Raw genomic sequence first — 19,527 nt, forward strand, 5'->3', positions numbered from 1 at the left:
GTCAGTGGGCTGGCGGTAAACAGTAAGAAGGCTGCGGAGCTACTGGAGCGCCGCTACCTTCTCAAACAGCTGATCGGCGGGGGTCCCAGGTGTCGGACCCCCGCCGATCGGAAGCTGATGATCAATCCAGAGGATAGGTCATCAGTTAAAACAACGTGCAGAACCCCTTTAAATTAAGCTTGATTATGGATTGTTAACTTGGGAAAGTGAATTGAAAGAAGAGATTGTGTAGACTCCTGGATAACGTGTGTTTCTTGCAGTCTGCTTCCAGAGACACTGGTCGGCAGCATGTGTTATGTTCCGTTGCTGGTGTACTACCGTCAAATCCTTGGTGATGTGCTTCTGAAAGAAAGAACAAGTATGCAGAGCACAGGTACAAATGTGTCTCATTCTTGTATTACCGGTACCTTGTTCCTCATGCCCTGTACTTAGGGGACATTTGTATTCAGGATGTGGATCAGGTATTCCAACACTCAAAAGCAAAAAAAAAGAAATTAAAATTCGGTGCCGTTGCCATTTTGCCAGTCACTGCTGTCATATACCACTTTTATCAGCAGTGTTATACGGTGTTATCCGGCTCCACTTAACTCCGTCACCCATTCACATTTACGACATGTGTGGTCACGTGGTGTAATTGTGCTGCATTGACATAAGGAAGTAGTAACTGGTGAGGTGGGAATTGTGCAGAATTTCAGTTTGAAGAACTTGTGAGTCAGGATAAATGATATATTTTAGAGCTCATGCACAGGACCGTATGTATTTTGTGGTCCGCAAAACACTGATGTGCAAAACATGCTAATGATGTCCGTGTGCATTCTGTATTTTGCGGAAAGTAACAGCTGGCCCCTAATAGAACAGTATGATCCTTGTCCGTAATGCAGACAAATATGTTACTATTTTTGCGGAACGGAAATACGGACAAAAGCAACAAGTTAGTGTCAGGTCACACGCACACAAATGTATTTTTTTTCCGTGTCCGTTCCATTTTTTTTGCAGACCATATACGGAACCAATTATTACAATGGGTCCGCAAAAAAATTGCATTCCATTTCCATATGTCCGCATGTCCTATTATTGTCTGCATAACTGACAAGGATAGGACTGTTCTATTAGGGGCCAGCTGTTCCGTTTTGCAAAAAGCAGAATGCGCACAGACTTCATCTGTATTTTTTGCGGATCCATGTTTTGCGCACTGCAAAATACATACGTTCGTGTGCATGAGCCCTCAGTCTGATTTCTGTGATAGTCCTTTTTTTGTTTTACTTTTCTGCTCAGTGTCTTTTGATTGTTGTAATGGATAGAATTAATATAACTCACCATGTTCCTTCCGTGGGTGCCAGCAATTTAGTGTTAATCCAGTGTACTGTTAATGTGGTATGGTGTGTCCACCAGATAAGGGATAAGTGTCTTATCAGCAGGAGTCCGATTGCTCCACGCTGATGACTGGAGCGGCAGTCACACATGCTGCTCCAGTCAGATCTATTGGCTGCCAGAGTTAGCCGAGCGCTTGCACTGCGAGAGATAGCCGATCACTTGTACTGCCAGAGATAGCCGAGGGCTTGTACTGCCAGAGATAGCCGAGCGCTTGTACTGCCAGAGATAGCCGAGCGCTTGTACTGCCAGAGATAGCCGAGCGCTTGTACTGCGAGAGATAGCCGAGCGCTTGTACTGCCAGAGATAGCCGAGCGCTTGTACTGCCAGAGATAGCCGAGCGCTTGTAGTGCCAGAGATAGCCGAGCGCTTGTAGTGCCAGAGATAGCCGAGCGCTTGTAGTGCCAGAGATAGCCGAGCGCTTGTAGTGCCAGAGATAGCCGAGCGCTTGTAGTGCCAGAGATAGCCGAGCGCTTGTAGTGCCAGAGATAGCCGAGCGCTTGTAGTGCCACAGATAGCCGAGCGCTTGTAGTGCCAAAGATAGCCGAGCGCTTGTAGTGCCAGAGATAGCCGAGCGCTTGTAGTGCCAGAGATAGCTTGTACTGCGAGAGATAGCCGAGCGCTTGTACTGCGAGAGATAGCCGAGCGCTTGTACTGCGAGAGATAGCCGAGCGCTTGTACTGCGAGAGATAGCCGAGCGCTTGTACTGCGAGAGATAGCCGAGCGCTTGTACTGTCAGAGATAGCCGAGCGCTTGTACTGTCAGAGATAGCCGAGCGCTTGTACTGTCAGAGATAGCCGAGCGCTTGTACTGTCAGAGATAGCCGAGCGCTTGTACTGTCAGAGATAGCCGAGCGCTTGTACTGTCAGAGATAGCCGAGCGCTTGTACTGTCAGAGATAGCCGAGTGCTTTTACTGTCAGAGATAGCCGAGCGCTTGTACTGCCAGACTGCCAGAGATAGCTGAGCCCTTGTAGTGCCAGAGATAGCCGAGCCCTTGTAGTGCCAGAGATAGCCGAGCCCTTGTAGTGCCAGAGATAGCCGAGCCCTTGTAGTGCCAGAGATAGCCGAGCCCTTGTAGTGCCAGAGATAGCCGAGCCCTTGTAGTGCCAGAGATAGCCGAGCCCTTGTAGTGCCAGAGATAGCCGAGCCCTTGTAGTGCCAGAGATAGCCGAGCCCTTGTAGTGCCAGAGATAGCCGAGCCCTTGTAGTGCCAGAGATAGCCGAGCGCTTGTAGTGCCAGAGATAGCCGAGCGCTTGTAGTGCCAGAGATAGCCGAGCGCTTGTAGTGCCAGAGATAGCCGAGCGCTTGTAGTGCCAGAGATAGCCGAGCGCTTGTAGTGCCAGAGATAGCCGAGCGCTTGTAGTGCCAGAGATAGTCAAGCATACTTGACTGTCTTTGGCAGTCCCATAGAAATGAATAGAGTGTTGGACTTGCACACATGTCTGCCACTCCATTCAAGCAAGAAGCACGGTCCCCCATTCTCATGATTGATGGGGGTCCTAGCGGCCGGATCCACTTCTGATCATAGTCTTAACCCTTTTCCTGTAAGGCATAGGTTGTCTTAATGGGATCCAATATTGATGGTGACATAGGACACCTTTTGCAATACATGCAGTCCTGTCTAACAGGGTGTTTATAATGAGTGCCAGTTTAAATTAAAAGAACATGTACTCCACCTGAAGGTTGTAATTATACCCATTAACCTGTTTAGGATGAATAGTTTGTACAAAGTTCATTATTTCTTCAGAGAAAGCTGTCATTGATACATAACATAATTCACCCAGCGTATGTCTTCTAGGTGCATTAGATACACTATATGGACAAATGCATTAGGAGAAACAGCTTAAAGGGAACATGTCACCAAAAAATCGCTTACTAAGCTGTTAATAGTACCTTATAGTGCTGCATAGTAGTGTCCTAATGCACTTTTTTATCGTTTAGCCGCATCTAGCCTCCTTGAGAAATCAATGTTTTATTCAGCCGCTGCCCTCTGCTTCAAGTCAGGTTTGAAGTCAAGCGGGCAGCGGCCTAGGCGTCTCCAATCCTGCTCTCCCCGCCTCCCGCCGCCTTTATTGACACGCCGGATCTCAGTGCCGTGACCGCGCTCCCAGCCCGCATGCGCAGTAAAGGGCTGCTGTAGCGCAATCCCGGCTCCGGCTCGTACACACACACGGCCTTATATACTAGCGCAGTTACAGAAGATGCCGGGCGCATGCGCAGTAGCGAAACTGAAGCCGGCTGAGTGTACGAGCCGGAGCCGGGATTGCGCTACAGCAGCCCTTTACTGTGCATGCGGGCTGGGAGCGCGGTCCCGGCACTGAGATCCGGCGTGTCCATAAAGGAGGCGGGAGGCGGGGAGAGCAGGATTGGAGACGCCTAGGCCGCTGCCCGCTTGACTTCAAACCTGACTTGAAGCAGGGGGCAGCGGTTGAATAAAACATCGATTTCTCAAGGAGGCTAGATGAAAAAGTGCATTAGGAAACTACTATGCAGCACTATAAGGTACTATTAACAGCTTAGTAAGCGATTTTTTGGGGTGACAGGTTCCCTTTAATCATTGAATTCAAAGGTTTTATTTAGTCCCATTGCCACAGGTGTATAAAATCCAGCCCTGGCCGTGCAGTTTGACTTTACAAGCCTTTGTGAAATGATGGGTCGTTCTAAGGGCTCTTTCACATGAGCAGATCCCGTGCGTGGAATCCACTGCGTGACAGAGAGCCAAGCCCTGCTCCAGACAGCGGAGACACGGAGCAGTAACATGATTGATAATCCTCCATGCCTCTCTGATCTTTTTACTACAAAACCACGGTGAGAACTTTATCTCACGCTGATTTTGTAGTAAAAAGATCACAGAGGGGCATGGAGGATTATCAATCATGTTACTGCTCCGTGTCTCTGCTGTCCGGAATGGGGCTTGGCTCTCTTTCACGCAGTGGATTCCACGCACGGGATCTGCTCATGTTGCCACCCGTACAGTGTTGCATTGTGAAATGTATTCCCGCTAACATATTCCATGATCAACTGTGAGTGGAAAAATGTAGGAACCACAAAAACGTGCCGAGTGCTGAAGAGCAGAGACCCAAAACATATTAATACCTTATTATTTAGTGTTCCATAGGTATTGCTTGTGCAAAACATGTGCAGGTTTAAAAGTAATATCAGGAAGTATTACTTTACTGAGAGAGTAGTGGATGCATGGAATAGCCTTCCTGCAGAAGTGGTAGCTGCAAATACAATGGAGGAGTTTACGCATGCATGGGATAGGCATAAGGCTATCCTTCATATAAGATAGGGCCAGGGGCTATCCATAGTATTCAGTATATTGGGTAGACTAGATGGGCCAAATGGTTCTTATCTGCCGACACATTCTATGTTTCTATTTCATTAGTCAATCAAAGACTACAAATTATAAAATCTTCCTATTCCCCTGCACCACCGCCGTCTATGCTGTCCGAGACATGAGACATCTACCTGAAGATGGTAACTTGCCTTTGCTTCCTGTTAGGGCTCATTCAGACGGCCGTATGCTGTCCGCAAAAATGTGGATCCATTTATTTGCAGATTAGATGCTGTCCCATTCACTTCTATGGGGCCCTTTTCTTCCACTATACGGCTCAGCAAAAAATTAAACATTTCCTATACTTGTCAGTGAAAATCAGGACACGGCTCTATTTTTTATTTATTTTTTATTCTGACAGTTCTTTATTATTGCTTTTCAATTTTTTAACATCATTATGTTATGCTTTTAGACAATAAGTAGATTCATTGTAAGAGACATACATTAATTGTAGTTTGAAACACATGAGTACATAGTGAAGTGATATATCCAAGCATATACTCTTACAATATATACGCGCTTAAAGTGGTCAATAACACCTCCCAGTACCCCCCCCCCTCCCCCTATCACTACTAGAGCAAAGTGATAATAATCCCAACAATATTCCTCCTATAAGAATTAGACATGCATACCGTGGATAGCACAAGGCCCTCCACTATTAATAGATTCTAATTTTTAGGTGTCGGCACCATAAACCTCATTAGTAACCCATCACACATCACTGCTTCCCAATTGCGTATAAGAACACAGATCATCTCAAGCAAGCATCCATACAGACTGTAAACTGTATCCTAACTCCATTTTGGTTGGCATGCTAATACTTTTGACTAAACCTCTTGTGAGCGCCAACCAGGGACTACAACATCCAGAGTTATCGATCCAGGCTCCCCATATCACCTCAAATTTAGATAGATTATTCCTTTTTTGGTACACTCCCCTTTCCAGGCGAACCACCTTATTCAATCTACGAACATATTCCGACATATCTGGAGGTATTGATTGTAACCATTTTGCCGCTAGCGTTTTCCGTGCTTGGTATAGCATTCTACCTATTCCAGTGGCTATAACTGATTGTATTATACCCAATAGGCACAACTTAGGGTCCAGGGCAAAATTGGCACTATATACTCTATTTACTAGGTGTATCACAGCCCTCCAATATGTTGTCAATAAGGAACATGCCCATAGCATATGGAATAGAACTGCCTCAGCACTTCTACATTTCGGACATTCCGGACTATCTCTACAGCCAATTTTATATAAAAACAGAGGGGTCTTAGAAACTCTATGGTTTAAATATAAATGGGATAGCCGCGCCGCCTCACTGAGGGATAAATTAGGGGTGAGGTCTAACACCTCCTCCCATTGCGCATCCATAATGCTACCCACATCTCTTTCCCAGTGTTGTCTAATTTTGAGGTGGTATTTTTTAAGAAAGTCCTCTAACAAGGTCTGATACACCGTGGAAATCGCTCCCTTTACCGGTCCTGCATTAACCGCTGCGTTTAGCATCTGATTAGATACAAACGTCCCCTTGGTTATTTTAGATTGAGTTTCCAACGCATGCCTAAGCTGCAAATACCTGTAGAACTGTGTAGAGGGCAAACCAAATTCAGAACATATCTGCTGGTACTGCTTTAGGACCCCATTTGAGTAAATATGACCTAGATTCCAAATCCCTTTGCTTTCCCACTGTGAATACCCATTCAAGCCAACCAGTTCATGAAGCGCAGCGTTGTTCCATAAAGGTGAGATATTAATCAGTCCCGTTATTCCTAAAATGTTCTTTGCCTTAACCCATACTCTTCTCATAAGTTGTAGAATTGGAATACGCCCCGTTTCTCCTTTTACTTCTCCCTCTATAGCTGTTAGTGGGGGAAACCTACCCGAGACCCACCCCATCAGCCGACCACTTTTCCTCATTTCACCCATCACACCCCAACCCTTGAAATGTTGTAGTTGAGCAGATAAAAAGTATAACATAGGATTAGGTAGTGCCAAACCCCCTGCATTCTTATTTCTCTGTAGAGTCTCATGTTTGATCCTACCTCTATTATTTTTCCAGAGAAAAAACCGAAACAGCTGTTGAATCTTGTAAAAATTATGTGTAGGAATCCATACAGGGGAGTTGTGCAAAATATATACCAGCTGGGGCATTAGAATCATCTTCAGTAGGTTGCCTCTACCCACCAACGATAATGGTAACTTGTGCCAGGTGGCAATCTTATTTTAGAATTTCTCTATCAGAGGCATTAAGTTATTAGAAATATATTCACCAAGGTACTTAAAGACGAGAAATTGGCATCATAGGTTTGCACGTGCGAAGATATTGGGAGGATCACTGATTTATCCCAATTTATGAGAAGTCCAGACTGGCCACCAAACCCCAAAATTATGGATATTATAGAGTCCATGGAATTAGCTAAATCACCTACAAAAATCGTATCGCATATCGTCCGCATATAAAGATACGCGTTCTTCCATGGAGCCCCTCACTAGCCCCCGTACCAATGGCGTAGACCTTAGGATACATGCTAACGGCCCTATTGCTAACGCGAACAAGAGGGGGGACAATGGGCAGCCTTGCATCATCCCCCTCTCCAGAGCTAATGCAGGTGACAGCTGACCATTCACTCTAATTCTAGTCCTAGGCTCACAATATAGAAGCTTAACCCATCTAAGAAATCCTGATCCAAAACCCATCCTATTCATAACCGCCCATAGATATTCCCACTCAACGCTGTCAAAGGCTTTGGCAGCGTTGAGTGAGACCACCACAGCTCCACTATCCTGTCCATCTCTCCCCTGGACATGGCTCTATTGAAGTCTATGGATCAGCAAAAAAACGGAGCCGCATTTTTACGGACAGCATACGGACGTCTGAATGAGCCCTTAGTGTGAGGACATCAGCCATGACATAACTGCGAGAGGCAGGCAATCCTACCCTGTTCTACCCCTTGCTTTGATGACCCAGCACATGGCTATGTGTGAAAACCTCACGTCACATGGAGCAACCACAGAACTGTATGTTTTTCTGCCACGTGACTGAGGACTGTAGCAGTGCAATGGGGCATATTTGTTAATGCAGTAAGTGCACTGTTTTACTAAGATGATACATGGCTGGTTTTCATTATAGTGTTGCTGGCTGTCAGAGTTAAGGGCACCCTCTCCTGTAGGGAAAAGTAGCTGGTACTATGGAAGGCTTAGAGTTAATATATGTGCCAAGTAAAGATTCCCTACGTATTTCCTTGACCACTGACACAAGGCAGGATGAATCAATGGACTCATGTGGTTTATGTCAAGTTGTGACCATGCAATTTGGAAGATGCATTTCAACATGCCCCATCCTTTTGTTCTCTGGGAGATAAAGAGCTGCTAGACCTGCCTGGCAGCGGCTTACCCCCTCCACCCCTTCAGAACCCATGCATGCTTGGCCTTTGCACATGTATACTCGGGTGTGAGACAGCTGTTGTCCAAGCGATCTTCCGACGGGTAAATCGTATGTATGGCCAGCATTGGCACCTCTCCAAACGTGTGGTTGTGGATACAGTATATGAACTGTGAAACACGACAGTAAGTTTCATCATATATAAGATGATTTTTATTTGGCGCTTTGATAAAATAAAATAGTTGGATTTTATTTCCAGATCGTTTCTTGGAAGATTATGTTCATGTTTTCTTTTATTACGGTATAATATTTTTCCATTTCTAGATTTGATTTGCAATCCTGTGCTGGCAACGTTTCCAAGACTTTTGGAGCAGCCTGATGTCATGGATGCTTTAAGGGTCAGTAAGTAATCATTTGCACAAGGGGGGATTTGGCTCTTTGTTGAACTTGATAGACAACCTTATTCTCAGTTTTATTAACCTCATAGAGCAGTATTGCTAGATGCTATCCTTTCCGCATAGAATTTTCTAAAGGGGAATATTTGCCCCCAACAAGAAACCCACAGTAACAGGATAGAAGAAAGAGGAAAACGGGGGAGAGGGGCAGAGTCTTATGGACCGGGCAAGGGCAGAGTGTCTCACCCTAATTGCCCCCTAGACTGCTCAGCCCAGGACAACCCCCTGATGGTGGAGGCTTCCTGTCCCCGAACCTATTACTATCCAGTCCCTGTTAATCCCTAATCACATGTCTCCTTGCACTATAGTGGTACATATATACCAATACCCCTTTTGATATAATAATAAAGGTATTTTTAAAAGTCACCTCTTTCAGTTGCTTTGGATTCTCTTTGATACTCTGGTGACAGTAACATCTTAGTATTAATCTCAACGATTGCTAATGCCTTTCCTCATAAAGCAGTATCGCTAGAACCTATCCTTTCCTCATAGAGCAGTATCGCTAGAACCTATCCTTTCCTCATAGAGCAGTATCGCTAGAAGCTATCCTTTCCCCATAGAGCAGTATCGCTAGATGCTATCCTTTCCGCATAGAGCAGTATCGCTAGAACCTATCCTTTCCTCATAGAGCAATATCGCTGGAAGCTATCCTTTTCTCACAGAGCAGAATTAGACTGCTTTAAGTTGTCCTTTCCTCATAGAGCAATATTATGCCTCATTCACACATCAGTGTTTGGTTAGTTATTTCCATCAGTGATTTTGAGCCAAAACCAGGTGCGACTCTAAAGACAAAACAGGTGCAGATCTTATTCTTATACCTGATTTCTGTGGAGGTTTCACTCCAGGTTTTGGCTCACAATCACTGATGGAAATTACTGACCAAAACACTGACGTGAGAATGAGGCTTTAGACTGCTAGATGTGTGAGGGGTAGCTCTCTTTCAGGGATCACTCTCACAGATATCTTCACCGACAATGGATTTTTCATGTCCCAACTGTGCTTTATTGCGGCACAAACATAAACAATACAAAATAAACACCTGCCTGGCTGGACTCTAACTAATACATACTGTTTATTTCGCCCCATAAGACGCACCTAGGTTTTTGGGGAGGAAAATAAGAAAAAAAAAATTTTTTTACCAAAAGGTGTGCTTTTGGTGGGTTTGGAACTAATGGTGGTCTGTGGATGGCACTATTACTGGGGATCTGTGAAGGACACGTTTATGGGGGGATCTGTGGATGACGAACACTGTAATGGGGGGGGGATCTGTGACGGACACTGTTATGGGGGGATCTGTGGCTTGCACTGTTACAGGGGGATCTGTGGCTGGCACTGTTACAGGAGGGATCTGTGGCTGGCACTGTTACAGGAGGGATCTGTGGATGGCACTGTTAGAGGGGATCTGTGGGTGGCACTGTTAGAGGGGGGATCTGTGGGTGGCACTGTTAGAGGGGGGATCTGTGGGTGGCACTGTTATATATGTGCCATCCACAGACCCCCCACCCCATAACAGTGCCATCCACAGACCCCCCCAGCCCATAACAGTGCCATCCACAGATTTCCCCTATAAAAATGTCATCCACAGATCCCGCCCCCCGCCGCTCCAGTATACAAATATAAACTGTCAGCATTCGCCCCATAAGACGCAGGGGCATTTTTCCCCCTATTTTGGGGGGAGAAAAAGTGCGTCTTATGGGGCGAAAAATACGGTATAATGGTTTCCCTGACTCAACTATAATCATAGCTTTATGCACAGGGTCTCAGGCTCCAAACCTTAGTCGGTCTGCTCACCAACCCACAGTCCACACTGGAAAGCGACCAGGCTTCACCTAGCCTCATGGCCCCTCGGCCCTCCTTGGCTGAGAGCACCTTGGCTGCAGGTCTCTGCTTCACAGTCAATCTCTTCCCAGACTGACACATTGAGGGCTCGTTTTATGCCAGACTGATTACAGCAGTCTTCACCTCTGATCACCTGTTAGGGAATACCATGCCATGGAATGGGGGTGGATTGGGAGGTTCCACTACCTAGCCTACCATCCCAATCCAAATAAAATCCAGCCCTGAATAAATAAAGAAAATAGCTTCAGCAACTAGGTTTGCCAGTGCCATCCTGAACTTTACTTATCTCATCCAGGTGAGATATACACCCATTCCAAGGCTTTACCATTGACATTCCTGTTCACCTCAACACAGATGCTATACTTTCCTCATAGAGCAGTATTAGACTGCCATAAGCTGTCCTTTCTTCATAAAGCAGTATTAGACTGCCATAAGCTGTCCTTTCTTCATAAAGCAGCATTAGACTGCGGAAAGCTGTCCTTTCCTCGTAGACTGCTATACGCTATCCTTTCCTCATAGAGCAGTATTAGACTTCTAGATTCTATACTTTACTCATAGAGCAGTATTAGACTGCTGGAAGCTATCCTTTCCTCATAGAGCAGTATTAGACTGCTGGAAGCTATCCTTTCCTCATAGAGCAGTATTAGACTGCTATAAGCTGTCCTTTCCTCATAGAGCAACGGCCTCTCCCCAATAAAATGGATGAGGTGAGCACGAAAATTTGATTTGTTACAACGAAGCGCTGAGAAATTCACCTTTGTGACTAATCAAATTTTTCAATTGCGTCCTCTGCAGTTCTAGTGATTCCGTCTTCTGCAGTTCTAGCGATCAGTCGGGGTCTCAGCGCTCAGACCCCCACCAATAAAAACTTTTCATGTGTAATTCAGATATTTTTTTGTTTTATGAAACCTCGGTGACCCTTTGGGACAATATTAATCTGAATACTTTAATCTGAATACTTAGCTTTACTAAGAATAGAGACTTCTTTAATCTCGCTCCTGTGGGCAGCATTGACACGTATTACACTGCAGGGAGGTTCACTGTGCCTGACTTCATTGCTGTGCAGCTCAGGCGCCAGTTTATGCAAGACTATCAGAAGAGGGTTCCCTGAATAAGTACAGCAGTGAGGCCGGGCACAGCACGCCCGGATAGCACCTGTCAGCACCACAGCGGCCACGGGGATGCCAATCGAGCCACGAGCGAGGCGGCAGGAGCCCAGGCTGTGCAACTCTTCCTGATCTGGAACAGGCACGTGTTTAGAATCATCACTTTATGTAATAACGCATGATGGTGGTTAATTGGCAGAAAAAAGAGAAAGACAACTTTAAATCGTATCCACACTGAATTATGTGATCACATAGAAAAACGTCTCCACAGTAAATATATGCAGATAGGAAGGAGTAGGCGGCAGGGTTATGAAACCAGTAATATATGCAGTCCACCCTGGGAAAAGGATCTGCAGCTGCAGTCCTAGTATTTATTGCATCACGTAGGCTGAGGCTTTTGCAGAACTTGTTGGTGGAGTTTGATGTATTTATAAAGATGCGTTTACTGGCATTAAAGGGAATCTATCACCATGAGAATGTGAATAATCTGCAGGCAGCATCCTATAGAGCAGGAGGAGGAACTGAGCAGATTGATATATAGTTTTATGGGAAAAGATTCAGTATGACTTGTAATTTTATTAATTTATAGGTGTTATCCCATGAAAATCACACATCATATAGTACATTACAACCTCTTTCTAGGATAGCTAGAACCAGCCCTGTACCTCACATGGATTTATATCAAGCTGGCAGCTCAAAGGGAGTTTCTTCTCTGCCGCAGCTAAGGGGGAGTGTCCATTCTGCTGCATCTCAAGGGGAGTGTCCATTCTGCTGCATCTCAAGGGGAGTGTCCTTTCTGCTGCATCTCAAGGGGAGTGTCCTTTCTGCTGCATCTCAAGGGGAGTGTCCTTTCTGCTGCATCTCAAGGGGAGTGTCCTTTCTGCTGCAGCTCAGGAGGCAGCTGAAGGATGAAACTGAGCAAGTGCGGCCATCTCAGTGAGCCAGACAAAGAAATAAGAAAAAGAACAAAAATCAGGTGGCGCTATACAGATACATTTTATTGAGTAACCCAATAACTATACAACATTTTTAATTAATGCAGGCGCTGGTTTGAAATCTGTGAAAACTGTAAAATATTTTTCGTGGGACAACCCCTTTAAGTTCCTGCTCATTCTAGACTTTGAAGTCAAGGAGGCGGTCCTATCAGTGATTGATGGCCTTCCCTCTCTGACTGTGTATACAGAGATAGCTGTCAATCACTGATAGGACCGCCTCCTGGACTTCAAAGTCTAGAATGAGCAGGAATTTAAATGAATGAAATACAAGTTTTACTGAATCTTTTCCCACAAATCTATACATATATCACTCTGCTCAGCTCCTCCTGCTCTATAACATGCTGTCTGCAGCTCAAACACCATGTTCAATATGACAGGTTCCCTTTTTGTGTACTGTCGGTCACTGACGTGGCTACAGGGTGTGCAAAAGTTGCAGTTACACCTAAAGGCACCCTGCCTCATAAGATGATATAAGTACTACAGATGGTGATATTTGCACAGTTCTGGGACAGATATTTCATCAGTGCCTAGGAAATACAAGCTATATCCTTATAATTCATATTGGCTTGCCGAGGTGTGCCTATCCACCACCTCAAGACATAGCTTGTCAAAGTTAGGCACATTACAACTCCGAATGTATTACATGTCATCAATCATGCCTTGAAGGGGTCCAAGATTAGACAAAATTTTAGCTAACAGATGGAAATGCTAGAAGAAAAAAAAACAGAAGACCTTTTACTTACCCGGTAAATCCCTAGCCGTTCTGCATGGCCATTCTTCTCTTCTGTGCTGGGGTAACTTGACTGCAGTAATGATGTCATGTGGCTATTACAACTGCTGCAGCCTATCACTGGCCTCAGCGGTGTACTCTTTCACTTTCAGGTTCTCTCTTGTCCTACCTGCTCACTTTTGATTTTCCTTTAGTAGAGGCGGGGGCGAACCTTTGTTCATGGGACCTATAGTGGCTTCTATGTCTTCTACTCTCGTAGTTACTGTGTTTCAATGGAAAAATTAAATCGGAATTGTATCTAGGCTTCATGTCTTCTACCAGGGTTTGGATTTTTTTTGGGATTGCATTGAATAAAGTTTTATATTTTTGAGTTACTCGAATTTACACGCTATTCTGACGTGTTCTGCCAGACAGTTGCATAATAATCTATTAAACATAAGATCTGCATGACTTTTTTCCCCACAAAGTATGAATGGGATTCACTTGAATAAGAGGATTTTATGTGCACAGAAAATATGCACTCATTCTATAATTTATAAACTAATAGTCTTGCAAGTTGGTAAAGGTACTGGCATGTTGAGTATGTTGCAGGCAGCCTGTTGCACTCTTAAACATTGCAATTGCAACAAATAAAGGAGAGTATATAGTGATATAGAAAAGATGATGTGGTGTCCCGAAAAAATAAATAAATTATTCACTAAAGAAAAGAGGACCCTTAAAAAATGATACTTTATTTCTAATATATATAAAAAGAGTATCCAAAACCTAAAATAAGGGTAATGTGGATAGTAATTATAGAGGGGAGGTTACTGATATGCCAAGAGGGAGGGGGGACTATCCCTAAGGAAACCCTGGTCTATCCTCAGCCCAGGGACAACCCCTGAAGGTGGAGTCTCCCCGTACCTGTCCTAATATACCCTAGGTAGCCCTGCGTAGTCAGACCTATTACCGGTTCACCCTGACGCATTTCCCCCGAAGTGGGTTCATCAAGGGGGTATGTAAGGGTAAAATGCGGTCCAAAAACACAAGATGATTAAAGATATACACCGACACCAAACAACAATACCAAAAAATTCCACTAGGCGTAGTAAAACAAGGGAAAAAGATAAATTCTACCACATGTAGTTCACCATAAACAGATGGCAGGAGATACTACGTACCTACAGAAAAAAACTAAAACAAACAAACAATGTCTTCAGTCCCAGATGACACATACAAAACGGGAAAGAGAGGAAGACCAAGTAAACACTTACATGGAGGGATCCCTTGTTAGTCCTGACACCCAGGGAGTGCAGATGATGCAGCAACATGTGGGAGAAGGAACAATGTGACCAATCAAAATCCCACTGACGCCGTCCATGACGGATCCGCACAAAATGTGAGTGTGAAAGTAGCCTTAGCTGAAACAGAGAATTTATGTAAAGCGCCAGAGAACCCCTTTAACAGTTGATTGGCAAATACCACCCTTTTTAAACAGTTAAAAGGATATTTCAGTTTTTATTATTTATTTATTTATGTATTTATATAACAAGAAATCATACAATTTTCTACGGCTACATGCACACGACCATGTGTCCCCCGTGGCTGTATTGTGTCCCGCATACAGCGGGTCCGCAATACACGGGCACCGGCCGTTTGCATTCCGCATCACGTATCGCGAACCCGTTCACTTGAATGGGTCCACAATGATGGAGTTGCGGAACAGAGGCACGGATCGGAACCCCACGGAAGCACTACGGAGTGCTTCCGTGGTGTTTGACTGTGTTTCTATGTTCTATGTTTCTTTGTTTGTGGCCGTGCATCCGCACCGGAAAAAAGTAGCGCATGCATATGGGTAATATTGGAAACTCTATTACTTTTTTTTCTTACTTTCTGTCATGGCTACGTTCACATTAGAGCTAAGGCTACTTTCACACTTGCGGCAGAGTGATCCGGCAAGCAGGTCTGTCGCCGGAACTGCCTGCCGGATCCGGCAAAGTGTATGCCAACTGATGGCATTAGTAAGACTGATCAGGATCCTGATCAATCTTAAAAATGCCTGATCAGTCAAAAAAATGCATTGAAATGCCGGATTCGTCTTTCCGGTGTCATCCGGCAAAACGGATCCGGTATTTAATTTTTTTAAACATTTTTAAAGGTCTGTGCATGCGCAGACCGGAATGCCGCATCCGTCAATGCGGCAATTTGAACTACGGTAATACATTCCTATGGCATTCAGGCAAGTGTTCAGTTTTTTTGGCCGGAGATAAAACCGCAGCATGCTGTGGTATTATCTCTGTCCTGATCAGTCAAAAAGACTGAACTGAAGACAACCTGATGCATCCTGAACGGATTAGGCTACTTTCACACTAGCGTTCGAGCGGATCCGTTCTGAACAGATCCGCTCATATTAATGCAGACGGTGGCTCCGTTCAGAACGGATCCGTCTGCATTATAACTTAGGAAAATGTTCTAAGTGTGAAAGTAGCCTGAGCGGATCCGTTCAGACTTTACATTGAAAGTCAATGGGGGACGGATCCGCTTGAGGATTGAGCCATATGGTGTCATCTTCAAGCGGATCCGTCCCCATTGACTTACATTGTAAGTCGGAACGGATCCGCTCGCCTCCGCACGGCCAGGCGGACACCCGAACGCTGCTTGCAGCGTTCAGGTGTCCGCTCACGGAGCGGAGGCTGAGCGCTGGCAGACGAATGCATTCTCAGTGGATCCGCCTCCACTGAGAATACATTAGGGCCAGACGGCTGCGTTCAGGGCCGCTTGTGAGCCCCTTCAAACGGAGCTCATGAGCGGACACCTGAACGCAGGTGTGAAAGGAGCCTTACTCTCCATTCAGAATGCATGGGGATAAAACTGATCAGTTCTTTTCCGGTATAGAGCCCCTAGAACAGAACTCAGTGCCGGAAAAGAAAAACGCTAGTGTGAAAGTACCCTAAGATTTCTATTGCTTTGCACCGTTATAGGAGATAACTTTATCCAGATCCAATTTCCTTTGACATATATTCAGTTTCATCATATCTCTTATATACTGGCTACCCCAGGAGAAGACCACCCCGTACAGATCATTTTAATGCAATTTTGGGTGGTCATTTCAAAGATTTCATTGTGTGTACCTATAATATACGTGTACAATTTATCAAGTTATTTGTGTCTTATGTTTATTACCTTTTAGAGTGGATGGGCAGAAAAAGAGAATTCTCTGAAGAGATCAGAGAAGGTAACATTTCCTGAATTACTGTATTTCATAATGGAGCCTTTTGTGGCAGCTTTTGATTAGCCATATAATAATGCTAATTTCCATTTCTCTTTTTACAACTCGTAGTGACTTTCAAGAAATCTTACAGAATATTAACAGGAGTCTGTCACCAGCAAATTTACTAGTAAACCAGACTGTTTCTGGAGAAAAAGTACTATTAATCCATAGCATGCATCCATGTGCACCCTTACTTCTCTTGCTTTCTTCCAGTCCCACTTCCCTATATAGTCATCTCGCCTGTCCCTGTCAATCAAGAAGCAGAGAGAGGGTCTGACAGAGAAAGCAGTGGAAGCGAGGGTGCACAGGGCCCGCCCTTAGTGCACTTAACTGTTGATTTGCATATAGAAATTCAGCTGAGCTGGCCCTACAAGGCATTGTGTCTGGTTTAACAGCCTCACTTTAAGGGGTTATTCACGCGACCGTATGGTCGCTGCGGACTGCAAATAGTGGTCTGCAATGCACAGGCGCCGGCCATGTGAATCCTGTATTGCGGTGCGGACCCATTGACTTCAATAGGTCCGTGATCAGCAAAATACGGCAGAAAATAGGACATGTCCTATCTTTTTCGGTGTAGAATTGCGGACCTAAAAGCCCACGGAAGCCCTTCGTAGTGTTTTCGTGGGCTTCTAATCCGTGCCTCCGCAAAAGATAGAACCTGTCCTATTTTTTGCCGTATCTTGTGGATCGCAGACTCACTCGAGTCAGTGGGTCCGCATCCGCAGAACAGAGTGCCCACGGCCAAAGCCCGTATATTGCAGAGGTGGTTAGCGTTGTTGAGGGTGTTAGGGTTAATAAGACACATTCCTTAAATCCTTATGATGCTGCGAGTTCGGATCAGAGGAGCAGTGTTCAGTCTGTGAAATGCAGCCATCACACAGACTGAACACGGTCGTGCAAAACCGGTCTAGGAAGGAAAATCAGATGCCGCTGATCTGCCTCCAAGTGCCCAATCCTCTCCACCTGCATTCATTTGGACCCCTTCTCCCCTTCTTCCCTGCTCCTGTTTACTGCCAGTTTTTCTGCTGAAAGCAAACCTGGTGACTCCCATGCAGATTGCTGCCTGCGGCGACTCCCTCATTCATGGACAGTGCACCCCTGGATTGTACTCGCTGAAGATCACAGTAGATCTCATTGCCACTACTTGTATCTGTGACTATAGGGCTCGGGATGCTAGTGTCACTTACTCTCTACTGTCCTTTTATAGAGAGATGTGGAATTCATGAAGAATACATTCATCCAAGTGTACCATGACACCGCTTACCCACTTCTGGAATCAACATTCCTTCCGGCACCCAGATGGGCAGAGGATGAGACAGAAGCCGCGCGCTGGAAGGCAATTGCCGACTTCCTCAAACAAAATCGGGAGAAAGAAGGGGCCATTCGTTTTCTGCTGTCGCCTGATACTCCTCACAAGCCCTTCGATATATCAGAGATATCGTATGATTTTCTTGAAGCTGCAAGAACATCTCTGGTCACGTTGTAACTTCATGTAACCTAAATTCACATGAGTATTTGGGAGACATCTTCAAATCGTATAAATGGCGTTGTGTATAGACTTTTTTTTTCAAGCGGTACCAGCTGCCATCATAATAACTGTGTTATTACTTTAAACTGGTGTAAAGTAGAACTGGCTTAGTTGCCCATAGCAACCAATCAGATTCCACCTTTCATTTTTGACAGCTCCATTGGAAAATGATTGGTTGCTATGGAAAACTGAGCCAGTTCTACTTTACACCAGTTTGATAAATGACCCCATATGCACGGAAATCACATTAATGTGTGTGTATGAGGGGATGTCTGGTTTACCTTTAGCGTATATGCCTGAAAAGCTCCTGACCCAATCATTACCTGAAGGCTTTGATGGATGCCTAACATCGTCATCTGTAGGCTATAATGGCAATAATTTAATGGCTACGTCATGAGCTTTTCTAAATATCCTTTTCATGACGCAACTGACACTGTCCACATGGTGAATTTTTCCTATGGAAAATCTGCCTCAGGTTTCTGCTGCGGCTTTGCAATTGGAATTCATTGGATCTAGCCCCATTAAGGGTCCATTCACACATCCGTGTGTGTTTTGCGGACCGCACATCGCCACGGATATCTTTTGCAGAAGCAGATCATCCATGTGGTTTCCCCATCTGTACGTATGTCCGTTCTACAAAAAGATGTCCTATACTTGGCCGCAAAATGCGAACCATGCACCCATTCAAGTCAGTGGGTACGAAAAAAAAAAACAGATGCAATATGGATGTCACATGGACGTAATACGTATTTTGTGGATCTGCCCTATAAATACATACAGTTGTGTCCATGAGGCCTTATGGCCTATGATTGATGTCATACACAGGCTACTATATTTAAAAAAAAAAAAACTCTATACAGTGCTGTATACATTAGATTTTAATAGTGCAGTTTTTGTTTTGTTTTTTTACAGTTAGTGATGTATACCTCCAGAGGGAGGCCAAATGGCACTTTTTTGGCCTCCGTCTGAAAAATGGAACCATATGGACATTGAAATGAAAGGCTCCCAATATACATGCGAAACATAAAGAAAAAATGCTATGCGAGTTGGGCTATAGGCTCTTCAGGAGCAGCATCACACCATTGAATGTCAGTCATTCAGTAATGAATGGAGAAGGCCTTTGCTTTATGCATATGCTAGACATATGGTAATCACTTATATACAGTGTCTCTTTCATTTTAGACAGACCTGGCAGGGCCATTTTATATAAAAGATGGTGCCATATTTAGACTTTTATGTATTTGTTTTCATAATTCATTTAAATACTTTACAATATTACATCCTTTTATACAGCAGATTATTTATATACCATATTGCGTGTTGTACTATTAATGTAATTGATTGATACAAAAAAAATGTATTAATGTTTGTAATAATTTTTTTAATTAAAATTAAATTATTATTAATTAAATTTTGTTTTCTATATTTTGCAGAAGACTTTGACAGTTTGAAGTCTTCTGTTTGCTCAGTGAACAGCTGCAGAGGATCAGGGGAAATCTAAGTAATGACAATTATAACTGTAAAGT

General features: G+C 44.4%; 1 protein-coding gene across 2 annotated transcripts in view; it reads left to right on the forward strand.

Moving 5' to 3' along the window:
• Nucleotides 1-19,315, forward strand: part of NPHP1 (nephrocystin 1) — an 89,486-nt gene extending 70,171 nt beyond the window's left edge. For both annotated transcript variants that reach the window (XM_044292287.1, XM_044292288.1), the window contains exons 18-21: nt 261-373; nt 8,423-8,496; nt 16,393-16,437; nt 17,681-19,315. In XM_044292287.1, coding sequence (XP_044148222.1) covers nt 261-373; nt 8,423-8,496; nt 16,393-16,437; nt 17,681-17,959 — 511 coding nt within the window. In that variant the 3' untranslated portion in view covers nt 17,960-19,315. The remainder of the gene's footprint in view (nt 1-260; nt 374-8,422; nt 8,497-16,392; nt 16,438-17,680) is intronic.
• The last annotated feature ends 212 nt before the right edge of the window (nt 19,316-19,527 follow it).

Source organism: Bufo gargarizans, chromosome 4, assembly GCF_014858855.1.
Source record: "Bufo gargarizans isolate SCDJY-AF-19 chromosome 4, ASM1485885v1, whole genome shotgun sequence".
Lineage (NCBI taxonomy): Eukaryota > Metazoa > Chordata > Amphibia > Anura > Bufonidae > Bufo > Bufo gargarizans.